Source organism: Mustela erminea, chromosome 1, assembly GCF_009829155.1.
Source record: "Mustela erminea isolate mMusErm1 chromosome 1, mMusErm1.Pri, whole genome shotgun sequence".
Classification (NCBI taxonomy): domain Eukaryota; kingdom Metazoa; phylum Chordata; class Mammalia; order Carnivora; family Mustelidae; genus Mustela; species Mustela erminea.
The window spans coordinates 24,906,254-24,925,934 of NC_045614.1; the positions used below are offsets into that span (position 1 = coordinate 24,906,254).

A 19,681-nucleotide genomic window follows, 5' to 3' on the forward strand; every position below is an offset into this window, starting at 1 on the left:
TTCATAATTTGGAGAAAGCCTCAATGTATGTATGATACTCTTCACACACTTTTCTAAGTCTGAGTATCATTTGCAACCTAAAGAATGTAACTTCACATTTCAGTACTACAGAAAGACATATCTCTACCACAAATCATATGACTTCTTCCAAGTCCTTCAGTACTATTCATTTGAGCACATCCTGTTTGCTTAGCTTTGCCCTATTCAAAATTTATTCACAAAAAACTACCAGAATGCAGTAAAACTGGGAAGACCTCACCCTTTGGAGCAACTTATTTACTACCTACCTAGACAAGAGGAATGTCTAAGGCAAACAGTAAATAAAGCCTAGAAAAGAAGTATCCTTTGTTCACCTCCATCAAATATTTGGAATATATTTCTTAAAAATTTCAGTTGCCATGTAGATTGTTAAATGGTAGAATTGCTGCTAAGCTATAATAACTTATGATCTACACCAGAGCTCATCAAACTATAACTCATGGGCCAAATCTGGTGCACACCCTGTTTTTGTAAATAAAGTTCTATTGGAACACAACCATTCCTATTTGTTTACTTGCTCTGAACTGTACCAGAATTTTGGACAGATTTGTTCTCCCATTACATTTCAATTTTCCAAATAACACATACGAAGCACCTGCCACATGCCAAGCACTGTGCTTGGTACTAGTAATAAAAAGAAGAGTATGTTCTGTTACTTCCTTTGCTGAGCTCAGGGTTTAATAAGGAAATAGACACGAACATAAAACATTTTTAAAATCTTGGTTATGCAATCTGACATAGCACAATCTAAAAACCAATAAGGGCTCACGCCTATACATTTTGAAACAATGCAAATCCCCCTACAATTATAAAAGCTCATCAAAACTCCCATGGTTTCTAAGCTGAGCAGTTAAAGGCATCGGAAACTACTTTTATTATAGTTACAAGCCACACCACTTTAGTGGGCCAGCACTCCTTATCAGGATCCTATGAAGTCCACTACTGTTTACTTGCCTCTGGATTTCTGTAAGAGATTTGTTACTACTGAACAGTTATATTAATATGCACTCATATTGGTTTTCTCTTGCTGTGTAACAGAATATCGATTTAATGGCTTAAAACAATTTCCACTTATCAGCTCACAGTTCTGTGGGTCAGCAGTCCAGAAGTCCAGCACAGTCTGGTTGGGGTCTCTGTTCAGGATATCACAAGGGTGAAATCAGGGTGTCACCCAGAATGAGTATTTTTCCAGAAACTCTACAGAAATTTCTACTTCCAAGCAAAATTTAGTCTCTTGTGGTCTCAGGATTGAGGTCCTTGCTTCCTTGCTGGATGTCAGCAGGAACACTCTCAGCCCAAGGGCTGCCCAAATTCCTTGCCACATGGCCCTCTCTATCTTCAAGCCAAAGAACTTTTTACACAGTGAATCCCCTTCATATTTTGAATCTCTGACTTTCCTATCTCTGAGCGTAGGACCAGATTTAAGGGGTACATGTGATTAGGTCAAACCCACTTAAATAATATCCCTTTCTTAAAGTCATAGGGCACCATCTAATCATTGGTGTTGAATCCACCATATTCACAGTTCTAGGCATTATTCAGGAAATGCACACCAGAGAGGTAGGAAATCTTGGGGACCATCTTAGAATTCTACCTACCATAACACTTTTGTTAGAATTGTAAATTACTTTTGTAAACTATATTATACAAATGCTGATTACACGTTGGTGTTATTGCTCATTCTCAAAAATCAGCAATCTAAAAAGGAGGTAAGTGTGATAAAATACTATGATGAAGGCCCCAAAACGCCATAAACTGTGCCATTAGCTTAAAATTCAGTTTCTGTGAAAACAGTCTTTTTAAAGCAGTTAGATCTTTCAGTTTGCAAACGGTACAGTATAATCAGGTAAGGATAAAGCAAAAACAAAAACAAAAAAAAAACAACAAAAAAACGGCAAGGAGACTGCAATATCAGAACAGTATTAAGGTGCCCTTTACCACAATGACTGTGGCATCATATGCCCCAAGAACACATCATCCCTAATTTACATTTATTCCTATGGGAATAATTTCCTATGGGAAACTTTTTATGTATTATAAAAAGTTGTGAATTAGGAACTTCTCCCTACAATACAACATGATAAATGCTAATACTGATATGTGCAAACTCTTCACAGCAAAGTAGAATCCACTGCCAAACACAGGATAAGTAAAAAAGACAGACAAGAAAATTTTTCTTCCCACATAAATAAGGTTGATTTAAATCAAATGGCCTGGGGAGTATGTGGGAAGACAAACGGAATCATCTCCAGACTGAAATATGTGAAGGCTCAACTACCTCTAATCCCGTACCACAAAACAACAGCTGGTAGCTGAGATTGACAGATGTGTCAAGATGCCTGTACCCAGGAGCAGCCACTGTCAGGGCACTCTGAGCATTTTCATTTTAAATCTTCAAGGGATTTTGCAGGTAATTATAAACAAACCTTTAAAAAAAAAATCCATCATGCTGAAATTAAGTACAGAAATAAGATCTTAACCCAGATGCAAATATTTATTTAAAAGAGAATTTGCCTCCCCTGGCTCAGGATCAGCTCTTTCATTGAATAAGAATCAGTTCTCAGCATGATCTGGCCCTGAACTGCATTTTGAAATAACACAGATAATCGCTCCTGCCACTTGCAAGTCACAAGGGACAGGAAGAGAATATTTATAATCTGGAAGTCAAAGTGACTCTCAAACCTTAATTATAAAATATATTTTATTGCAAGAAGACATAAAGAATAGAAAAACATCTAATTGTAAAAATTTTTCCTCAAATGGGGCAGGGGAGTGTGGTCCATTTATATTAAATTACTTTTACTTCTAATTCCACCAAATGCACTGTATTGCCTCTTCCACTCAAATCTTTGCAAATCTTATTCTCACTGCTTTGATGGACAACATCTTGTAATACCTCAGCTCTTGATTTAGTCATCAACTTTTCCAGAAGTCCTCCTTGACCATTTCTACTCCCAATACGTGAGGAACCCCTCCTATGTATACCATGTACCTGGCTGGCATTGCACAGAGCACACACTGCCCTGTAATTGAATCTTTGGTGTGTTTTGTTTTGTTTTCTGAGTGTGAGCTCCTAAAAGGCAGAAATTATATTTTCTCCAGTAGCTTATGTAATCCCCAGTGCCTGTAGGGCATCCCAGTCATTACAGATGTTGAATATATTCTGTTGGATGACTGGATGATACAAGGGGAGGGAAAGCAAGATGGCCAGAATAAGACAATGGTACCCAAGGCCTCAGCTGTCACAGGGGAATGAAGAGAAGAAGAAGGAAAACTGTCATCAGAGCCCAGCCCTGTCACTAATTAGCACTGTGACCCTAAACAAGTCACTGTATCTCTCAGGACCTCTGAGTCCTGAGTGGAAAAATGAAAACACCAGACCAGAAGGGTCCCAGGTTTTCTGCTCTCTCATATCTTTCTGTCTTTAGTGTTGTCCATGCTTCATCAGCATCCCTACTTTTACATATCTTTTTAAAGACCAATAATATTAGGTTGTGTTCAGTAGAGCCAGTGGGTAGTGGTACCTGGCTGACTCAGTCAGTTAGGCATCTGACTCCTGATTTTGGCTCAAGTCATGATCTCAGGATCCTGGGATCAAGCCCCATGTCAGGCTCCATAGGATTCTCTCTCCCCTCTCCTTCTGCCCTCCCTCCCCACTCATGCTCTCTATTTCTTTTAAGATAGATAGATAGATCAAACCAACAAGCCAGGGAGTAGAAAGATCCACCTAATTGAGGACAGTGACTGTAGTTGATGAAGGAATGCCTGAATGAATTAGCAAGCTTCCTTAAATTTTTTTACTTGCTTCTTCAGAAAGATAACTTCCTGGTTCGTTTGCTAGCAAAATATCATTTCATCAATGTCATCACTAAGAGAGGGCAACTTCAAATCCCTTAGCAATCCATATGAAAAAGAAGGCTGGTAAATTTACTGCTTCATACAGAGGCATAGGTTTACCAAAGAGGCCAGCCACATCTCTACTCAAGAGTTGCAAAGTGATCTTCAAAACATAACTTCATTGGAACAAAACAGACTTCCTTTTTTTCTTTTTTAAGATATTTATTTATTTGTTTGTTTGTTTGTTTATTTGACAGAGAGATCACAAGTAGGCAGAGCAGCAGGCAGAGAGAGAGGGGGAAGCAGGCTCCCTGCTGAGCAGAGAGCCCAATGTGGGGCTCCATCCTAGGACCCCCAGACCATGACTTGAGCCAAAGGCCAAGGTTTAACCCACTGAGCCACCCAGGTGCCCCTGGACTCCTTGCCAATAGAATCAATTGGTTAAAACCACCAACCTGGTTTTTGCCTAGGTCATTGCTAACCTTGGGCAAATAATTCCAACCAAGAATAGGAGGCACACATGCTTTCTCATTCTTTGTTCTGTGAAATTTAATTAGTACTAGAAACTTTGTCACCAACTTCAAACCATGATAAAAATGCAATATATTAAATGATGCCAGAACAAAGATGTTCTGCTGAGACCCACCAACATGTAAACACCAATAACCATACAAACACAGAATACATGTAGAGGTTTTGTTACATAATGCAGTAAGTTAGGATTTTCTTATATTTTCTAGACTGAAGAGGTACTTTTCAAAAAAAATTGGCAAATCACAAACACTAATCTAGACAATACATTTTAGCTACAAATATTTAAGCAACATATTAGTTAAAACTACATTCAGCCCACAATGAATAATATTTTCTCATCTCAAATTACTAGATAAAATATATTAAAGAAAATAGTAAAATGTGAATAGATACATCAGATTTTTAGCCCCCAAGGCAACTAAAATCAAGCACATTTAAAAAGAAGATTAGCCTTAAGGGGCACTTTTCCAAATGACTAGAACACTGGCATTAAGCCAAAGAAATTTAAATGGAGTGATACCTGCTGGGTGACCCAACACTGCTCTGTCCAAATAAGATGTTTTATTTCTATTATATATTCCCTAGACCACAGCTGACCAGCACCTCTCCCTAAATTAGTTGATATGATCGGTGTAGTCAAAACAGTTTTAATAATTCTAATAATTTTAATAGTTCAAGAATGTTATATATACATTAAAAATATAAAAGGAGAAAGTAATAGTAATAGTTCAAATATTATACATGCTTATATACACACATACAAGATGTCTACCTCTGTAAACTTCTTATAATGATGCCAGAGAAAAAGTATAGCTAAAAATGTTAATTAGAGTAGCTGAGATAATATTCAGAAATATTAGAGAGAAAAATATCCATTAAACAAAGTAAAAATCATTTTAAGAGAGAGCCAAGATAAGTTGGACAGTCCATACATGGGAAGAAATAGATTCCTGTAGAGTCCTTTTTGGACTGGATAAAATTATTTGCTTTGGAGGATGTTTAGCACATAAAATTATGTGCTTTGCAGGATGTTTAGCAGCACCCCTGGACTCTACCCACCAGATGCTTGTAGCAATCCCCCCTCTGCTGTGACAACCAAAACTATGCCCAGACATTGCCAAGTGTTCCTGGGTGTGGGAAGTTTGTAAAGGGTCTCCCAGCTGAGAACCTTGCCTTAGAACCACAAGGACCCTAGTTGCAGCTCCAACACTTGGATGCCAGCCCAGTTCCCGGCTTTAGATGCAAAGTGAGCCCACCTACACCAAGGTCAGATGGTAGGTGAACAGCTTACTGCAAAATGGAGCAGCCTCCCAGACTACTTCCTCTTGGGACTAAGTGAGGAGTCTCTCAAATCATGAATTCATCTGTGACTCATCCTAGAAAGCTGCTTAGAAGCCTCTAATCACCTTTTGGGGTCTTGTTCCTTTAAGCCAACTACCAAAACAAAGTGAAACTACTATGATGGCAAAAATGATGCAATCCTTTGAAAACGAAGCAGCAAAAAAAAATCCAATGGCTTAAAATGGTACGTAAAGAATCTCATGGGGGAAAAATAAACAGAAACTGAAACTGAAGGTCATCACAATCTTTTTTCTAAAATATAGCTTAACATATATATTAACATATATTTTTAAATTCCTGAACTGGTGTTCTATTTTATTAATTTAGTTGATTTCCTATTTTTCATCATACTACTTAGTAATTTCATCTCTGTTCGTTTGGTATTAAATATAGGCATCCTTGTATGTTAACCTCGGGTAAATTGCTCAAATTATAGTTTAGCTACTCTCTAAAAGTTAATGATCTCACTTGCTTCATGAGTGGGGCAGGATCATAAAATAGAAACAGTGTGGTGGTTAAGAATAGCTCCATCGGGGCACCTGGGTGGCTCAGTGGGTTAAGCCTCTGCCTTTGGCTCAGGTCATGATCCCCGGGTCCTGGGATAGAGCCCCTCATTGGGCTCTCTGCTCAGCAGGGATCCTGCTTCCCCCTCTCTCTTTGCCTGCCTCTCTGCCTACTTGTGATATCTGTCTGTCAAATAAATAAATAAATAAAATCTTAAAAAAAAAAAACAAGAATAGCTCCATCACTTCCCTGCCGTGTGACTTTGGACAAGGTACTCTTTAAACCAGTCTCTCATTTTAAAAATAGGGAGTATGATAGTACCTATTTGCCATTAGGTTTGTTATAAGGACTTATAACCTAAGGGTACAAAACTCTCAGGACAGTGTTTGATGTATAGTAAGGGCTCAAACAGCAGCAAATAATCCCTTTGTTATAAAAAATTATCATTTGCATGGTCATAATTAAAAATGATCGTGAATAATCAATACCTTCATTTTTTCACTCTCACCAGAATACCATGCCTCTAACAATCCAGTAAGTTAGAAGTGAGAACTGGAGGAAGAAGCAGTATTCTCTGCAAAACAAGACAGTATTCTTCATAAATGCTACATTTTCTTTTCATTAAAAAGGAAAAGGAAGCAAGAGTAGCTAAGTTCCCTTACTCAAGCCTTAACACCTTGTTTTATCTTGTCAGGGTAATGGAACCAAGGTTTGCTATGTGGATAGGACACCAGTCATTTCCCCATCTCGTTTTATTATAAATGGGATGGTTCCGTCTTGTAGCCTACATAGAACATACTGTCCTGGAAACAAGGAGTGAGTCTGACATTTCACTGGGACAAAAGACTCCTCTCACAGCTAACAATATTCGTGGGTCAGGAGTGGATCTCAAAGTAATTTCTCTTTTCCCAAGTCCTCATTCATTAAGAACTTGCTGATATAATTTTCACCCAATGTGTGTTGATTGAGGACCATAACCTGCCAAGAACTCTGCAAGAAGCTGGAGGTATCTTGATGACTACAGTTGGGGCACTCACAGAGATTAGCCATGGAGTGAGGCCAACATTCAGTAAAGGGATGCAGAATTTCAAACTGAGCCAAGAAACAGTTCTTTAAAAGTATAAAACCTCTCCCCAGCCTGAAATGTCAGCAAAGACTTCCCTGAGTAAGTGACACAAGAACTGAGTGGAAATCTCTTGGAACCACATTCCCAGATTCCTTTTATGGCAGGTCTGGTTAGATCCTGCCAATGAGAGACACCTGTGTGAAATCTAGAGCTCTCTCCCAGGACTTTAATCTTAATCAACAGTGTGATGTAAGAGCATTGGGAGGAGGGTGAAAGGGGAGCCATCAGCAGAGAAGATGCCTAACCAGACATTTCTGGTTATGAGATCATGGCACTCTCTCCTTTCTCTTGGTCTCCTACCAAGGTTGTCCTGATTCTTTATCATTCCTAATCTGGTTCTACAGACCAGATACTGGGGCTCTGGATATCCTTGCCATAAATTCCCTTTTGCTCAAGGTAGTCAGAATTAGCTTTTTTTTTTTTTTTTAAAGATTTTTTAATTTATTTATTTGACAGAGAGAGATCACAAGCAGGCAGAGAGACAGGCAGAGAGAGGAGGAAGCAGGCTCCCTGCTGAGCAGAGAGCCCGATGCGGGGCTCGATCCCAGGACTCTGAGATCATGACCTGAGCCGAAGGCAGCGGCTTAACCCACTGAGCCACCCAGGCGCCACCCAGAATTAGCTTTTACTATTTGCATCCATTAAGCAATTTGCTTCCAGTAATATACCATGTTGCTCTCCATTATGCATGTCTATCTCCCCAACCACACTGTCAGGTTCCTGAGAACTGGAGAATGTCTTATTTCCCTTCGAGCCTCTATGATGTAGAGTACTGACTGCTTGACACATAAGAAACACTCAGTAAATGCAAAAAGAACACAATTTTCCATATGTTCAAAAAATAAGTGGTTTGCCAATAATAAATATAAAAGTGCAACTGGATGTTTAAACACCAAGAAAGAGCTCAGTTCAGTTAAAAAGTCCTCTATAACTTACATCAACTTTACACTAACATGGAAATCTCAACGTTGTAGAATCATCTCTTCAGATACTGTTTTTTTTATAAACTTCATGAAGAAACCCAGTATGCTAATAACCATACTCCTGTAGCATCCTTGCCTCTGAGTCTATCATTATTCAGAATTTTCACTGCCATTCTTCCAAAATGGCAGACTAAAGCTGCTGAAGTGGGCAAGTCCATAGACACCACCCCAGAAGCCAATTCCACTCACCTCTCCCTGCCCTTTCCAACCCACAGGGCAATCTATGAAGCCACATGGGCAGCTAGTGAACTTGGCTTCCAGAGAAATCACCATCTGTTTTTCTACTAATAAAATACCTCTGCTCTATAAAATGGGACTGAAACCTAGAATGAAAATGGGGATAGAATTTTTGTCCAATTTAATGGCTTTTTAAAAATTTCTTGGGTAGTAAGTTAATGTTGCATGAGCTACGTAACAGTCTGTATTTGATCTGGTTTAAATAATGCTACCATGTCCTATAATCCTGGGCACTATACACTTTCCAAATGTACAATGTCATCAAGGTTTTATGATATTTCCTACAAAATCTCAATAGCCAGGTAGCACTTCATCAGCTGAAGTCTGAATTCAGGTATGAGAACAGAATACAAAGGCTGCAGCTTGAAAACTGTACTGCTCCTCTGACTTCAGCATCACAGCCATAAGAGGATACTCTACTGAACAATTTTCATACCTGTACATTTTTGTCCCTTACTAAAATAACTCCGTGGCTGGGAATTATGGAGTAGAGCCAAAAGTATGGCAGTAAAACCAAAATCCATGCTCAATGACTGCTCTTTTCCTACAAAACCTTGCTCAGAGATACTCTGTCACCTGGTTCTCTGTTTATTCAACTTCACTTCCTTCTTTAAGTAACAAAATGCTCTGAGCACTGTGTTCATGCCTGCTGCCTAGACATGTGACCTATTCACGTGGCTTATGGAGGACACAAGATTTCTGAGACCCAGGACTCTAAAGGCAAGACTGACAGATACGAGGTGCAAGCCTAGTTTCGCCAGGTTAAACATGGCTATGAAAGGAGCATACCCATTTCTATTGGCATCAAAACACAGTGCTGGTTGCCAAAGAGTCTATAAGAAAGAAATATTAAGTAATACTACATGTCTGACATTGACATAAGTTTATTATTTCTTCCATGCCAACACACCCTAATCCAAAGCTTATGCTGTTCCAATCCAGGCCTGCCCTAAAACAGCCAATTATGCTGAATGTGGTCAAAACTCGAAGGAGTCTCCAGTCCCAAAGACAATGTTTCATTGGCCCATTAGCTTCTGTATTAGTTTCACATTTTAAGTTGGTTTCTGAATCCTGTGCATTACTTCTTTGGGGATTATCTCTCCTTTACATGGCAAGTATAATAGAACTCCCTCCCCCACACTAGGTTGCCAGTGGTATTACTTCCTCCTCAAATGGATTGGTTAACACTCAGTGGGGGGAAAAAAAAAAAAAAAGAAGCTAAAGTACTGCTCTGAATACACATGAAATATTTCCTAATCCATTATCTACATGGTTTAAATAAGTGGGATTATAATCATGTTCCCAAAAGAGCCATAATATACCATTGGCTTTGTTCTAGAACTTCCAAACTAGCCCCACACCTTTGAGCCTTGCTTTTGGAGCAAAGTATAAAATTTTGCAAAATGTGCACATCAGAAATGTCATTTGCCACTTTTGCATTGAAAGTACCCTCCCAAATTCTTTACCAAGAACATCAATGTCATTTATTCCTCAAGAATAAGAGCACTTAGTCTCAACTCCTTGTAAAACAAGCAATTGTGATGTTCTTCATTGATTGACACCTGGTATCATCATAAAACTTGAGGTCCAAAGGAATAATGAGGCTTATTTTCTCAACTTGTTATAACCACTTTTTTCTATTTTCTCAAAGACAAAAAACCAAAAACTTGCATCTAGGTTGCATGACCTTGGGCAAGCCTACCATAGGCTTCAGTGTCCTTCAGTTTCCTGGGGTTAATAACTATACACACCTCAAAGGATTATGGTAAAAAAAATAAGTCAACATTGCATATAATGAGCATAGCAAAGTATCCAGCATACAGTGTTCAACGTAAGTTCAATAAATGTCAGCTTTCATCATTATTCACTGTTGGGGATTTTAAATGAAAAGTTTTCTTTTGAATCCTTAGTACCTGCCCCAAGAATTGCCCTTCTGTCTCTCTGTTAGTCCTATCTACCCTTGACAGCCCCATTGATTCAAGGGTCCTTGGTCATGTCTTCTGAGCTCTCTTCTACACATCTGTACCAATTCGCTGGAGCTGCAAAGGGAAGATCAAATTACCAAGCCTTGTCTGTAAAGATTTCAACAGAAATGAATTAATAATATGATCCATCAGATCACCAATACCCTGAGAGTGAGGATGGAAGCCACAGGGGCTGGGGTTTGCTTCAGGGGCATGTGACTTATATAGCAGCACAGGGAAGACCCCATGCTCAGAAGAGCCCTGGGCTTGGTTTCATGCTCATCCAGAAATTCTCAATAAAGTGTGAATGATTTTCATTTTCCAAAATTATGTAGGTGGTTACTATGACTGGAGAGTTTTGATCAGATTGATTTAAACTGTTTTAAAGGCCTACTCTAGCTTTTATGTTCAGAACAGCCTATAGGAAAGGTACGAGTGGAAACAAAAAATGGCTAGGATGTTGCCAGTATAAACAAGGTGGGAGATGATAGTGGCAAATAACACCAGAAGGAGGGGCCAATTAGAGTTCATTTGTCAGCAGCCATAGCCTGGGTGCCCAGCAACATGCCTGTTTATGGCAGTGTCCCAGCCAGCTGGCTCCTCCTGCCCACCACCGGTTCCTACCCAGTTTCCATGGTGGTAGAAAATGGGAATTAAAAAAAAAATCAGGGTGTATTCCCCAAATCTGGATCCCTTACAACAGAGAAAATGAGTTGCTGAGGGAAAAAAGGAAAGAAGGGCCCTAGCTAGATCAAACGTCTTCTGTGTTAGGTGACTGTAGTCAGGAGCTTATTATATATTGTCTCATTGATTCCAATTAAGTAATAGAGGTAAACAATAGTCATCACTCACACACACACACACACACACACACATACACAAATCAGTATGGGTTCAACAAGAGTAAGATGTACTAAAACATACATAAATAAAAAAATGCATCTAAAATATCTTAACGACCCACAGAATACATTGCTCAACTCTCCATAAGGAAAAAAATAACTAACTTTTCAGACTTGTAATTATTTTAGATGTATATCTAAGTTTGTATAATTATCTCTATATTTAAGCTGGAAAATATAGAAAGAATCATCACTATTTAGTTTTCAGGTAATCAAATAGAAAATTCATCAGGCTATGCTAAAAATGGCATGATACAACAAACAGTAAGTTAAATACCAGTAAGTGAAAAGTTTATACTTCCTAATCTAAAACTTTAAAAAAATTAATTTCTTCTCTTCCATGTGCTCAAAAATTTCTCTGAAATGACAGAACATGGATGATTCCAATTCCCAAGCTAGAGGGCTTATGTGAGCTACTCACCTTCTTCTGAAGAACATTGATTTTTCTTTCCTTCACTTCTAACATATCCTTCATGTCTCGAATCTCTCCAGCCAGTGTCCCCTTCTCTTCCGTGAGGTCCTGTAGCTGTTTTGTTTTTTTATTGAGAAAAGATTCTTTCTCCTCCAGTCGTAACCTCAGCGCATCTACCTGAAGTCAGGAAAAGGAAAGAAGGGGGCAGTTTTACACAGTGGTCATCAGTAACCATCAGTCATGCCCTGGGAGGGAGCGGGGCAGCAGTGTGGCCTTTTCAGCCCAGCATGGTCCTACCATTGCTCATGCTCATCTCAATGCCATGTGTTTTAACAGCCTGTATTTACCTTAAAGTCCCATTGTGTGTGTATCTGAAGAGTGATGCTTTTTTTAAAATCAAAGTTCTTATGAAATAGTAGTATGTCTCCCTGTTAAGGAAAACAAAGCACATTGATAATCCATTGTGCTGGAAAACAAAGCACATTGATAATCAATCCATTGTGCAGGGAGGGCACAACCCTGCTCGGGCTCTGCAGCACCCTCCAAGAATATGGAGAACACAATGAGCCATGCCACAGACATCTGGAAGAACAAGACTGACAAGTAGAGAAATACTCCTGCATTAGAAAAATACAGGTTGCCAAGAGGAAGGAAATGCTATGGAAATGACCATTCTCCAGTGTTATGAAAGACTGCTTTCCAAATATTAAAGAAACAAAAAAGAGACAAAAATTCCTATTTCTATCTTAGCTCAAAAATTAGATTATTACAATTTCTGCTTTTCAAATTCAGTAATAAAATGAGGAAACATAAGCTTTATTTTTCACACTTAATATTCCAAAGACCAAGTGCAAAAAAAGTTTATGTGGGTAATGTGAGATTTGGGGGTGATGGGAGAATTTAATCCTCACCGTCCATACCAGCAATTTGATGGATAGTAGCTACAACAACAATCAAGAAGTAGTGAGTTGGCTAACTGAACATAATGAAAACAAACAAACACAATAATAATAATTTAATTATGTTGGGGGGGGGGGGAGAGAAGAAGAAGAAGTAGCAAGGCAAGCATGTTACTTAGAAATACCAAAATAACCAGGCAAGAAGAGTTGAAATAGGTTGTCTTGGGGAAGAAGAAACGGGATAGGGGTAAGTAGGGGTCTGCTGCATCTTGTCACAAGTCTTGTTGAGCATTTGTCTATTATGCTACCAGCAAATAAAATTTGGACCAAAAAAAAAAAAAAAAAAAAAGACAAAAATTTTAAAAAGAAAAAAGAGGCAGGAATACCATAATAAGCCAAAATAAATAGATATATAAATTCTATCAGGACACAAATTCAAAAGGCAACTTGGCACACTGGAAAGGAGACGTTGGTTTTAGGCTGGGTTCTGCTTCTATCTAGCTATGAGAATCAGGACAAATAACTCCCCTACCAGCCCTCCAGCCTCAGTTTCCCTATCTATGAACAAAAAGGTTGGAACCCCCTAAGTGCCTGACATTTTTTTTATGTTAAAGGCAAGAATCAGTCTTAGGTAGAATACATTAGGAAAGAACAATGATATTAGAAATAAAGTTATCAGGGGCGCCTGGGTGGCTCAGTTGGTTAAAGCCTCTGCCTTCAGCTCAGGTCATGATCTCAGGGTCTTGGGATCGAGCCCCACATTAGGGCTTTCTGCTTAGCAGGGAGCCTGCTTCCTTCTCTCTCTTTCTCTGCCTGCCTCTCTGCCTACTTGTGATCTGTCACTGTCAAATAAATAAATAAAATATTTTTTAAAAATAAAAAATTTTTTAAAAAAAGAAATAAAGTTATCAGAGTAGAAGCTCCCTTTTTTACTCCTTTCCAAGAAAGAAGCACTAAAGTTGTGTTTCTTTTTTTTTTTTTTTAATTTAAGATTTTATTTAGTTATTTGACAGAGATCACAAGCGCAGAGAGGCAGGCAGAAAGAGAGGAGGAAGCAGGCTCCCTGCCGAGCAGAGAGCCCAATGCGGGGCTCGATCCCAGGACTCCAAGACCACGACCCGAGCTGAAGGCAGCAGCTTAACCCACTGAGCCACCCAGGTGCCCCTAAAGTTGTGTTTCTAAAGGTCAAGGGTGATGGGAAGTTGATGAGTAGAGAGTTTTTCCAGTTTTTTTTCCTAGAAAGGAGATCCCAGCAAGGGAAGGGGTGAAACAAATGCTTGAAGCCCAGTTGGTAGAAGGACCATTGACCACATTATGAGACAAGATGGACATTCTGTGACCACACAAGGTGGAAACAGCAGATTCCTTAAACATCTGATGGCCATGCCTCTTCTTAGATAAGAACCATAAAAATCTAGGGGCTGGGAAGTGAAGGGGATATAGCCACTACTATAATCTGGAGTGCCATCTTTTATGTATAAACTAAAAATAGCATTTTTTTTTTTGCCAGATAGGATGAAACCCCAAAGAGATGTTATTCTAGTTTGGTAGATGGAGAGGACTTGAAACAAAGATAGGTCATTTGAGAATCTGGGATGCTTAAGCTTTAGTGCAGCTGGCGTGAATTTTCATTTAGTCAAGGGAAGATCCCCAGGACATGAATATCCCCTTCACTTCCCAGCCCCTAGATTTCTATGGCCCTTACATAAGAAGAGGCATGGCCATCAGATGTTTAAGGAATCTGCTGTAGTGGCTATAAGGGGTTACATTCAATTGTAGAGACTTCCACAGGCTGACCAGGACTCAATGTGAATCTGAGAAGAAACTGTGGTCCCATTAGTCCTGCATTCTAGCTGTCAAAAATGGGTGGTCTATATCTGGAGTAGAGGAAACACTCAACATTCAAAACTGTGCTATAAATAAATTACAACATGGGAGGTAGTAAAAGGCGCTGGAGAGAGTTTAGAAAAAGACACTCTGTGTGATAAATAATATGCTTAACATTTACTGTGCCTCCTCGCCACAAGTGATCTATTAGTGTCCTGCCACATCTTTCTGAGCCTAGAAGAGACACAACGCTAGGTGTAAGAATGTTTCTCTGGAGTAAGATAGAGAGTAAGGATGGCCACAATCAACACATTGTTCACAACACCCAAACTCTACATGGTAGGAAACAGCCTGTGCCAGCTAAGGTTTTTCTGTTTGGGAATTTATTTTCCATGCACCCAAATGCATTTATTAGCTTCAGAGGAATTTTAATCATGACCTTCAATCACTTCAGCCTACCCTTAAAGCTTTGCAGTCTCTTAGAATCAAGACATGAGGTTTAAGGGTCTATTTTTTTAAAAATAAAACTTTGACCTGAACTGCATCCAATTCTAAACCAACATTAGCCCAGTTTGCAGTAAGCAAGTATGACATCATTTCTAAAAATCAAATTTTAACTTCCAGATGGTGCAAAACCACAAGCAGGCACACAGGCCTCCTGATACACAAAAGTTTAAATACAGGGAAGATTAGGAAAGAAAGAATACAGTCAATTAAAAATTTGAATATGTATTTCCAAATTGGGTTCTCCTCACAAATGTCTGGACTTCACTCAACAGTGTACATCATTTATAAAAGAATCAGAAAAGCCTTGATGGTTAGATTATATTCCAACATCAGGTAGAGACATAAAAGTTAAAATGTTTGGGAATATGAAATACCTTTCTCTGCCTCTTCACTCAACACCAAATAATTTTAAGGGCCTTGACTCTCTCTCTCTCTTAAACTTTGGCAGTTGACTCAATAATAAAACTTGGCAAGGCAAAGAGCACCATCATTTCCCAGAAAAACAAAAGAAAATTAGAACTATATGATATAGTCAGCACACAAAGACCCATAGGCTGAATTTCCAATTTTTACATATGACTTAACCTCATGGGAACTAGTCACCTAAAGTTAAAACTAGGACAATCTTTTCATTTTAGGAGAATTACTCATTTCCTTCTGATCCAGTTGAATGTGTATTTGTGTGTGTGTGTGTGTGTGTAAGCACTTGTAACTTATAAAAATTTAACCTTTTATCCGGCAGTATAAAAAATGAAATATTTGTTATCACTTCAGCTCCAGGTACTAACTTGAAAGAAAAGGGCCATGGTAATAAAATGGGCAAAAATTGCCAAAATCAGAGTTAAATATTATTAATCTTTATGTCAGCACCCAGGAATTATAAGCAGTTCCAATAGTGAGGTATGTTTCTAGAAGTGCTATACATAAGCTTCCCAACCTTTCTGCTGTATTTTGCATAGGCTTCGGAAACAGTTCCAATGTTGTGACCAAACACCAAGTGCTACTTGATGTGCCATAAATAATTTTTAAAAAATCAAACGGTTCATTTCAATCGTAAAATGACTACAGCAAAACTTGAGAAAATTAAAAAAAAATTTTTTTTAAACCCTTGAGAGGGGAAGGGAGCCACTTGAAAATTTTCGCAGATTAAATACAACTTACTTGACAACACTTCAGGAATTGAATAAACACACTATCACAAAGAACAATTTTAAAAGAAAATGAAACTGGAGCACTCACAAAACTCCCAATATAGTTTTATTTCACATTCAAAATTTCGATTGTTTGTTTTTCCTAATAGCAGACTTGGATTAAGGGTATATTTGAATTTGATTCAACTTGCAATCATTCAAATGGGGAGACAGTTTCAAGTTGAAAGTAACACTAAAAATAACCTAAAATCGAAAACTTGTTATTGTGGTAACCACTAGTTCTCACTCACATCCAATTCTCCTTTCCTTCCAGAACCCAGGGAAGATCTCCCTTCCCAGCCCCTTGCAGGAAGATAGGGGTATGTGTTTTATTCATGAAATGTAAGCAGAAGTGACATATGTCACTTCCTGTCCATCCATCCCCACATTCTTTCCCTTACTCAGAGATCTTGAAAGCTACATTTTCCAGATGGTAGAGCTGTAAGATGGTAGAACCCCCATAAATCTAGATCCAAGTGACCATGAGAAGCAGGGTCACTCCCTACCTTCTGTTGCTGTAATCCCCAACCCTCAACATGGGCTGGATTTACAGTATCATGTGTCAAACTACTCAGAAATTATTATAATTTCCACTGGTTTTGCTAAGGAGTGGGTACCCTAAAACTAGAAAGGTCTTAGAAATTGCTATAAACCTAAAAGAAACCTCAAAATCTACTTTCCCCTAGCCTTTCACCCCAAATCCAAAGAAGGGGGGTAAAAACAGAAAGCAAAGACAGAACTAAATGGAGCAAGTAGCGGAACCCTGGGGAGTGGACGCTAGGGTCAAATGTCAAGATCTTGGGAACAGAGAGAAAAAGATCAAAAAGGAAGAATACTCTGAAGCACATTGGTTTGAACTTCCATTTGTATAGTAAAGTGGCCCAAGTGGACAACTCTGTTTTGCAAAAGTCTCTGCATTACAAATATATATGTTCAAGCAACCCATGGTAATGGCCACGGACTTACCCATAGGCCTTCCAAATTTCAGGAACACAGTAAGGTGTTAGAAGCAAAATGAGGATAATAACAATACCTCCTTCATCAAGTTATTTTGAAGATTAAATTAAATTAAATGTAATGCACTTAGCACAGTGCCTGGCACCTAGAAACACTCAATAAATCTTCGCTATTGTTATTATACTATTCTGCTTTCTACAACTACTAACCCAGTGATTTATATACTGTAGGAATGCAATAAAGATTGCTAATCAGCAGTCCTCAGGAAAAGTGGAGACTCAGCAAATAAGATTTTGTGCTCTGACAAGTAGCATGGTGTTATATTGTCTGTCATTTACTTTAAAATATTTCAGCATACACTGTATAATGTGTGTGTGTGTGTGTGCGCGCGCATGCGTGTGTGTGTGTGTGTAGAGGCTTAAGGGTGGGTGGATGGATGGGTGTATTTCCCAACTGGAAATAAATTCTCTAGGGGTAGTTAATTAGCCTATGAAAGACTTTAATTAAAAGCTGGCATGCCATAGTCAGCTACCAAAAGTTCCAAGATACTCTTTATATTTGATGAACAGCTGAAATTTGGTCAATTAACATAATTGATGTGAGGAGTGATTTTTCCTTGGTGATGTGAGTGGTGTTTGAGATGTGTAGATTGGCTAGAAATGCTACACAAGTACTCCTACTCTTCCAGGAACAAGATTTGAGATGGTTTGTCCAATGTAGATATGATGTAAGCCACATTTGTAATTTTAAATTTTCTAGTAGCCGTGGAAAAAAATAATGAAAATAAACAGGTAAAATCACTTTTAATAATGTATTTAATTTGGCCCACTATATCCAAAACATTATTTGACCTCTAATCAATATGAAAAATATTAATGAAGTATTTTACATTCTTTTTCTTCAAAATCCAACATTGATTTTACCCTTTCAACATATCTGAATTAGGACAAGCCACAATTCAGGTGTTCAATAGCCACATATGGCTCATAGCTATCACTTTGGACAGTGCAAGTCTATGACTAGTAAGCACAAAAGTTTCAACCTTTAGATTTCAATATCTCCTGCATAAAAATGCTTTATGGTGGAATCTGGACCAAACAAGGTTGGCTGAGCTCTACCCAGAAAATATCATCGCATTGACCCAGCTAGTGTAAACCATTTTTGGCCTCAAAAGGATGGACCTTAGGAACCTGAAGAAGCACTTTGAGAGGTTGTGAAGTACTACATAAAGGCAAGGTCATGCGGCATGAATCCTACAGTCCTCCTTGTCTAACCACCCCTGATCCTGAGATCAGGAGAACCCTGAGAACCACGTAACTGTCAATGACCTAACTGGTTGGTGATTCTGTTAGCACAGTCTTCCTGGAGTCTTGTTGAAGAGAAGAATTTAGAATAATCATTGCTTTCTAAAAACTCTTTTTATACCAATCCTAATTATAGCAAAAGTTACCTTTCAGAAAAAATGTCCTTCAGCAGCTGTACCACCAAACACCAGCTATATAGATGAGGTTATATCTATCTCTTACACTATGCTTGGTTGGGTTATCCTCCTCTGTAGAAGCTTTTTAAAAAATATATATAATAACTAGAATACACATTCACTTAATAACTATTAAGAATTGATTTTGTATCAGGCATTGTTCTAGCTTAGACATACAACTTTTTAATAAGGCCATCAGGTCTATGACTTATTGAACCATATATTCGTAAAGTTGGAGGTGAGGGAGAGCAAACAATTATTATGTCAATATCATCAGTAAACATAATTTTTAGAATAAGTGGGAAGTAATACAAATATAAAATCTAAAAGCTTACATAAAATACTTATAAAAATGGAATGACAAAAGGCTGATTTGTGAATATTTGTGTTTATTGGTGAAAATGTATATGTTTGTGCTTGTATGCGCACAAAATAATAAAAATTCATGATTCAGCAAATATCGGCTAATGTAAATCAAACCTGGAAAGACACTTTGGTATTCAGTAAAATGGTATATTTAACCAATAGCTGCTCTTTACTATGCAATCTTAGAACACTAAATGGTCTTCACTGATCTTTATGAACAGATGATGTATTTTCTCTTTTAAAAAATTATTTTCTAGGGGCGCCTGGGTGTCTGAGCAGGTTAAAGCCTCTGCCTTCGGCCCAGGTCATGATCCCAGGACCCTGGGATCGAGCCTCGCATCGGGCTCTCTGCTCAGTGCAGAGCCTGCTTCTGTCTCTCTCTCTCTCTGCCTGCCTCTCTGCCTACTTGTGTTCTCTGTCAAATAAATAAATAAAATCTTAAAAAAAAAATTATTTTCTAGCTCTGTCCATTAAAGAGGCTTCTTTAAGAAAGGAGAGCCTGGGTGACTCAGTCAGCTGAGCATCTGCCTTTGGCTCCGATCATGATCCTGGGGTCCTGGGATCGAGTCCCAGACT

The 19,681-nt window shown here is 38.5% G+C and overlaps 1 protein-coding gene across 12 annotated transcripts in view; it reads right to left on the bottom strand.

Annotated features, from left to right (window-relative positions):
- ERC2 (ELKS/RAB6-interacting/CAST family member 2) overlaps positions 1-19,681 on the bottom strand; it is a 901,328-nt gene that overhangs the window by 506,327 nt on the left and 375,320 nt on the right. For all 12 annotated transcript variants that reach the window (XR_004280876.1, XR_004280875.1, XR_004280877.1 and 9 more), the window contains one exon: positions 11,889-12,056. Coding sequence is in view for 9 of the 12 variants with exons in the window: in XM_032322753.1 (XP_032178644.1) it covers positions 11,889-12,056 (168 nt within the window). In the remaining 3 variants the exon portion in view is untranslated. The remainder of the gene's footprint in view (positions 1-11,888; positions 12,057-19,681) is intronic.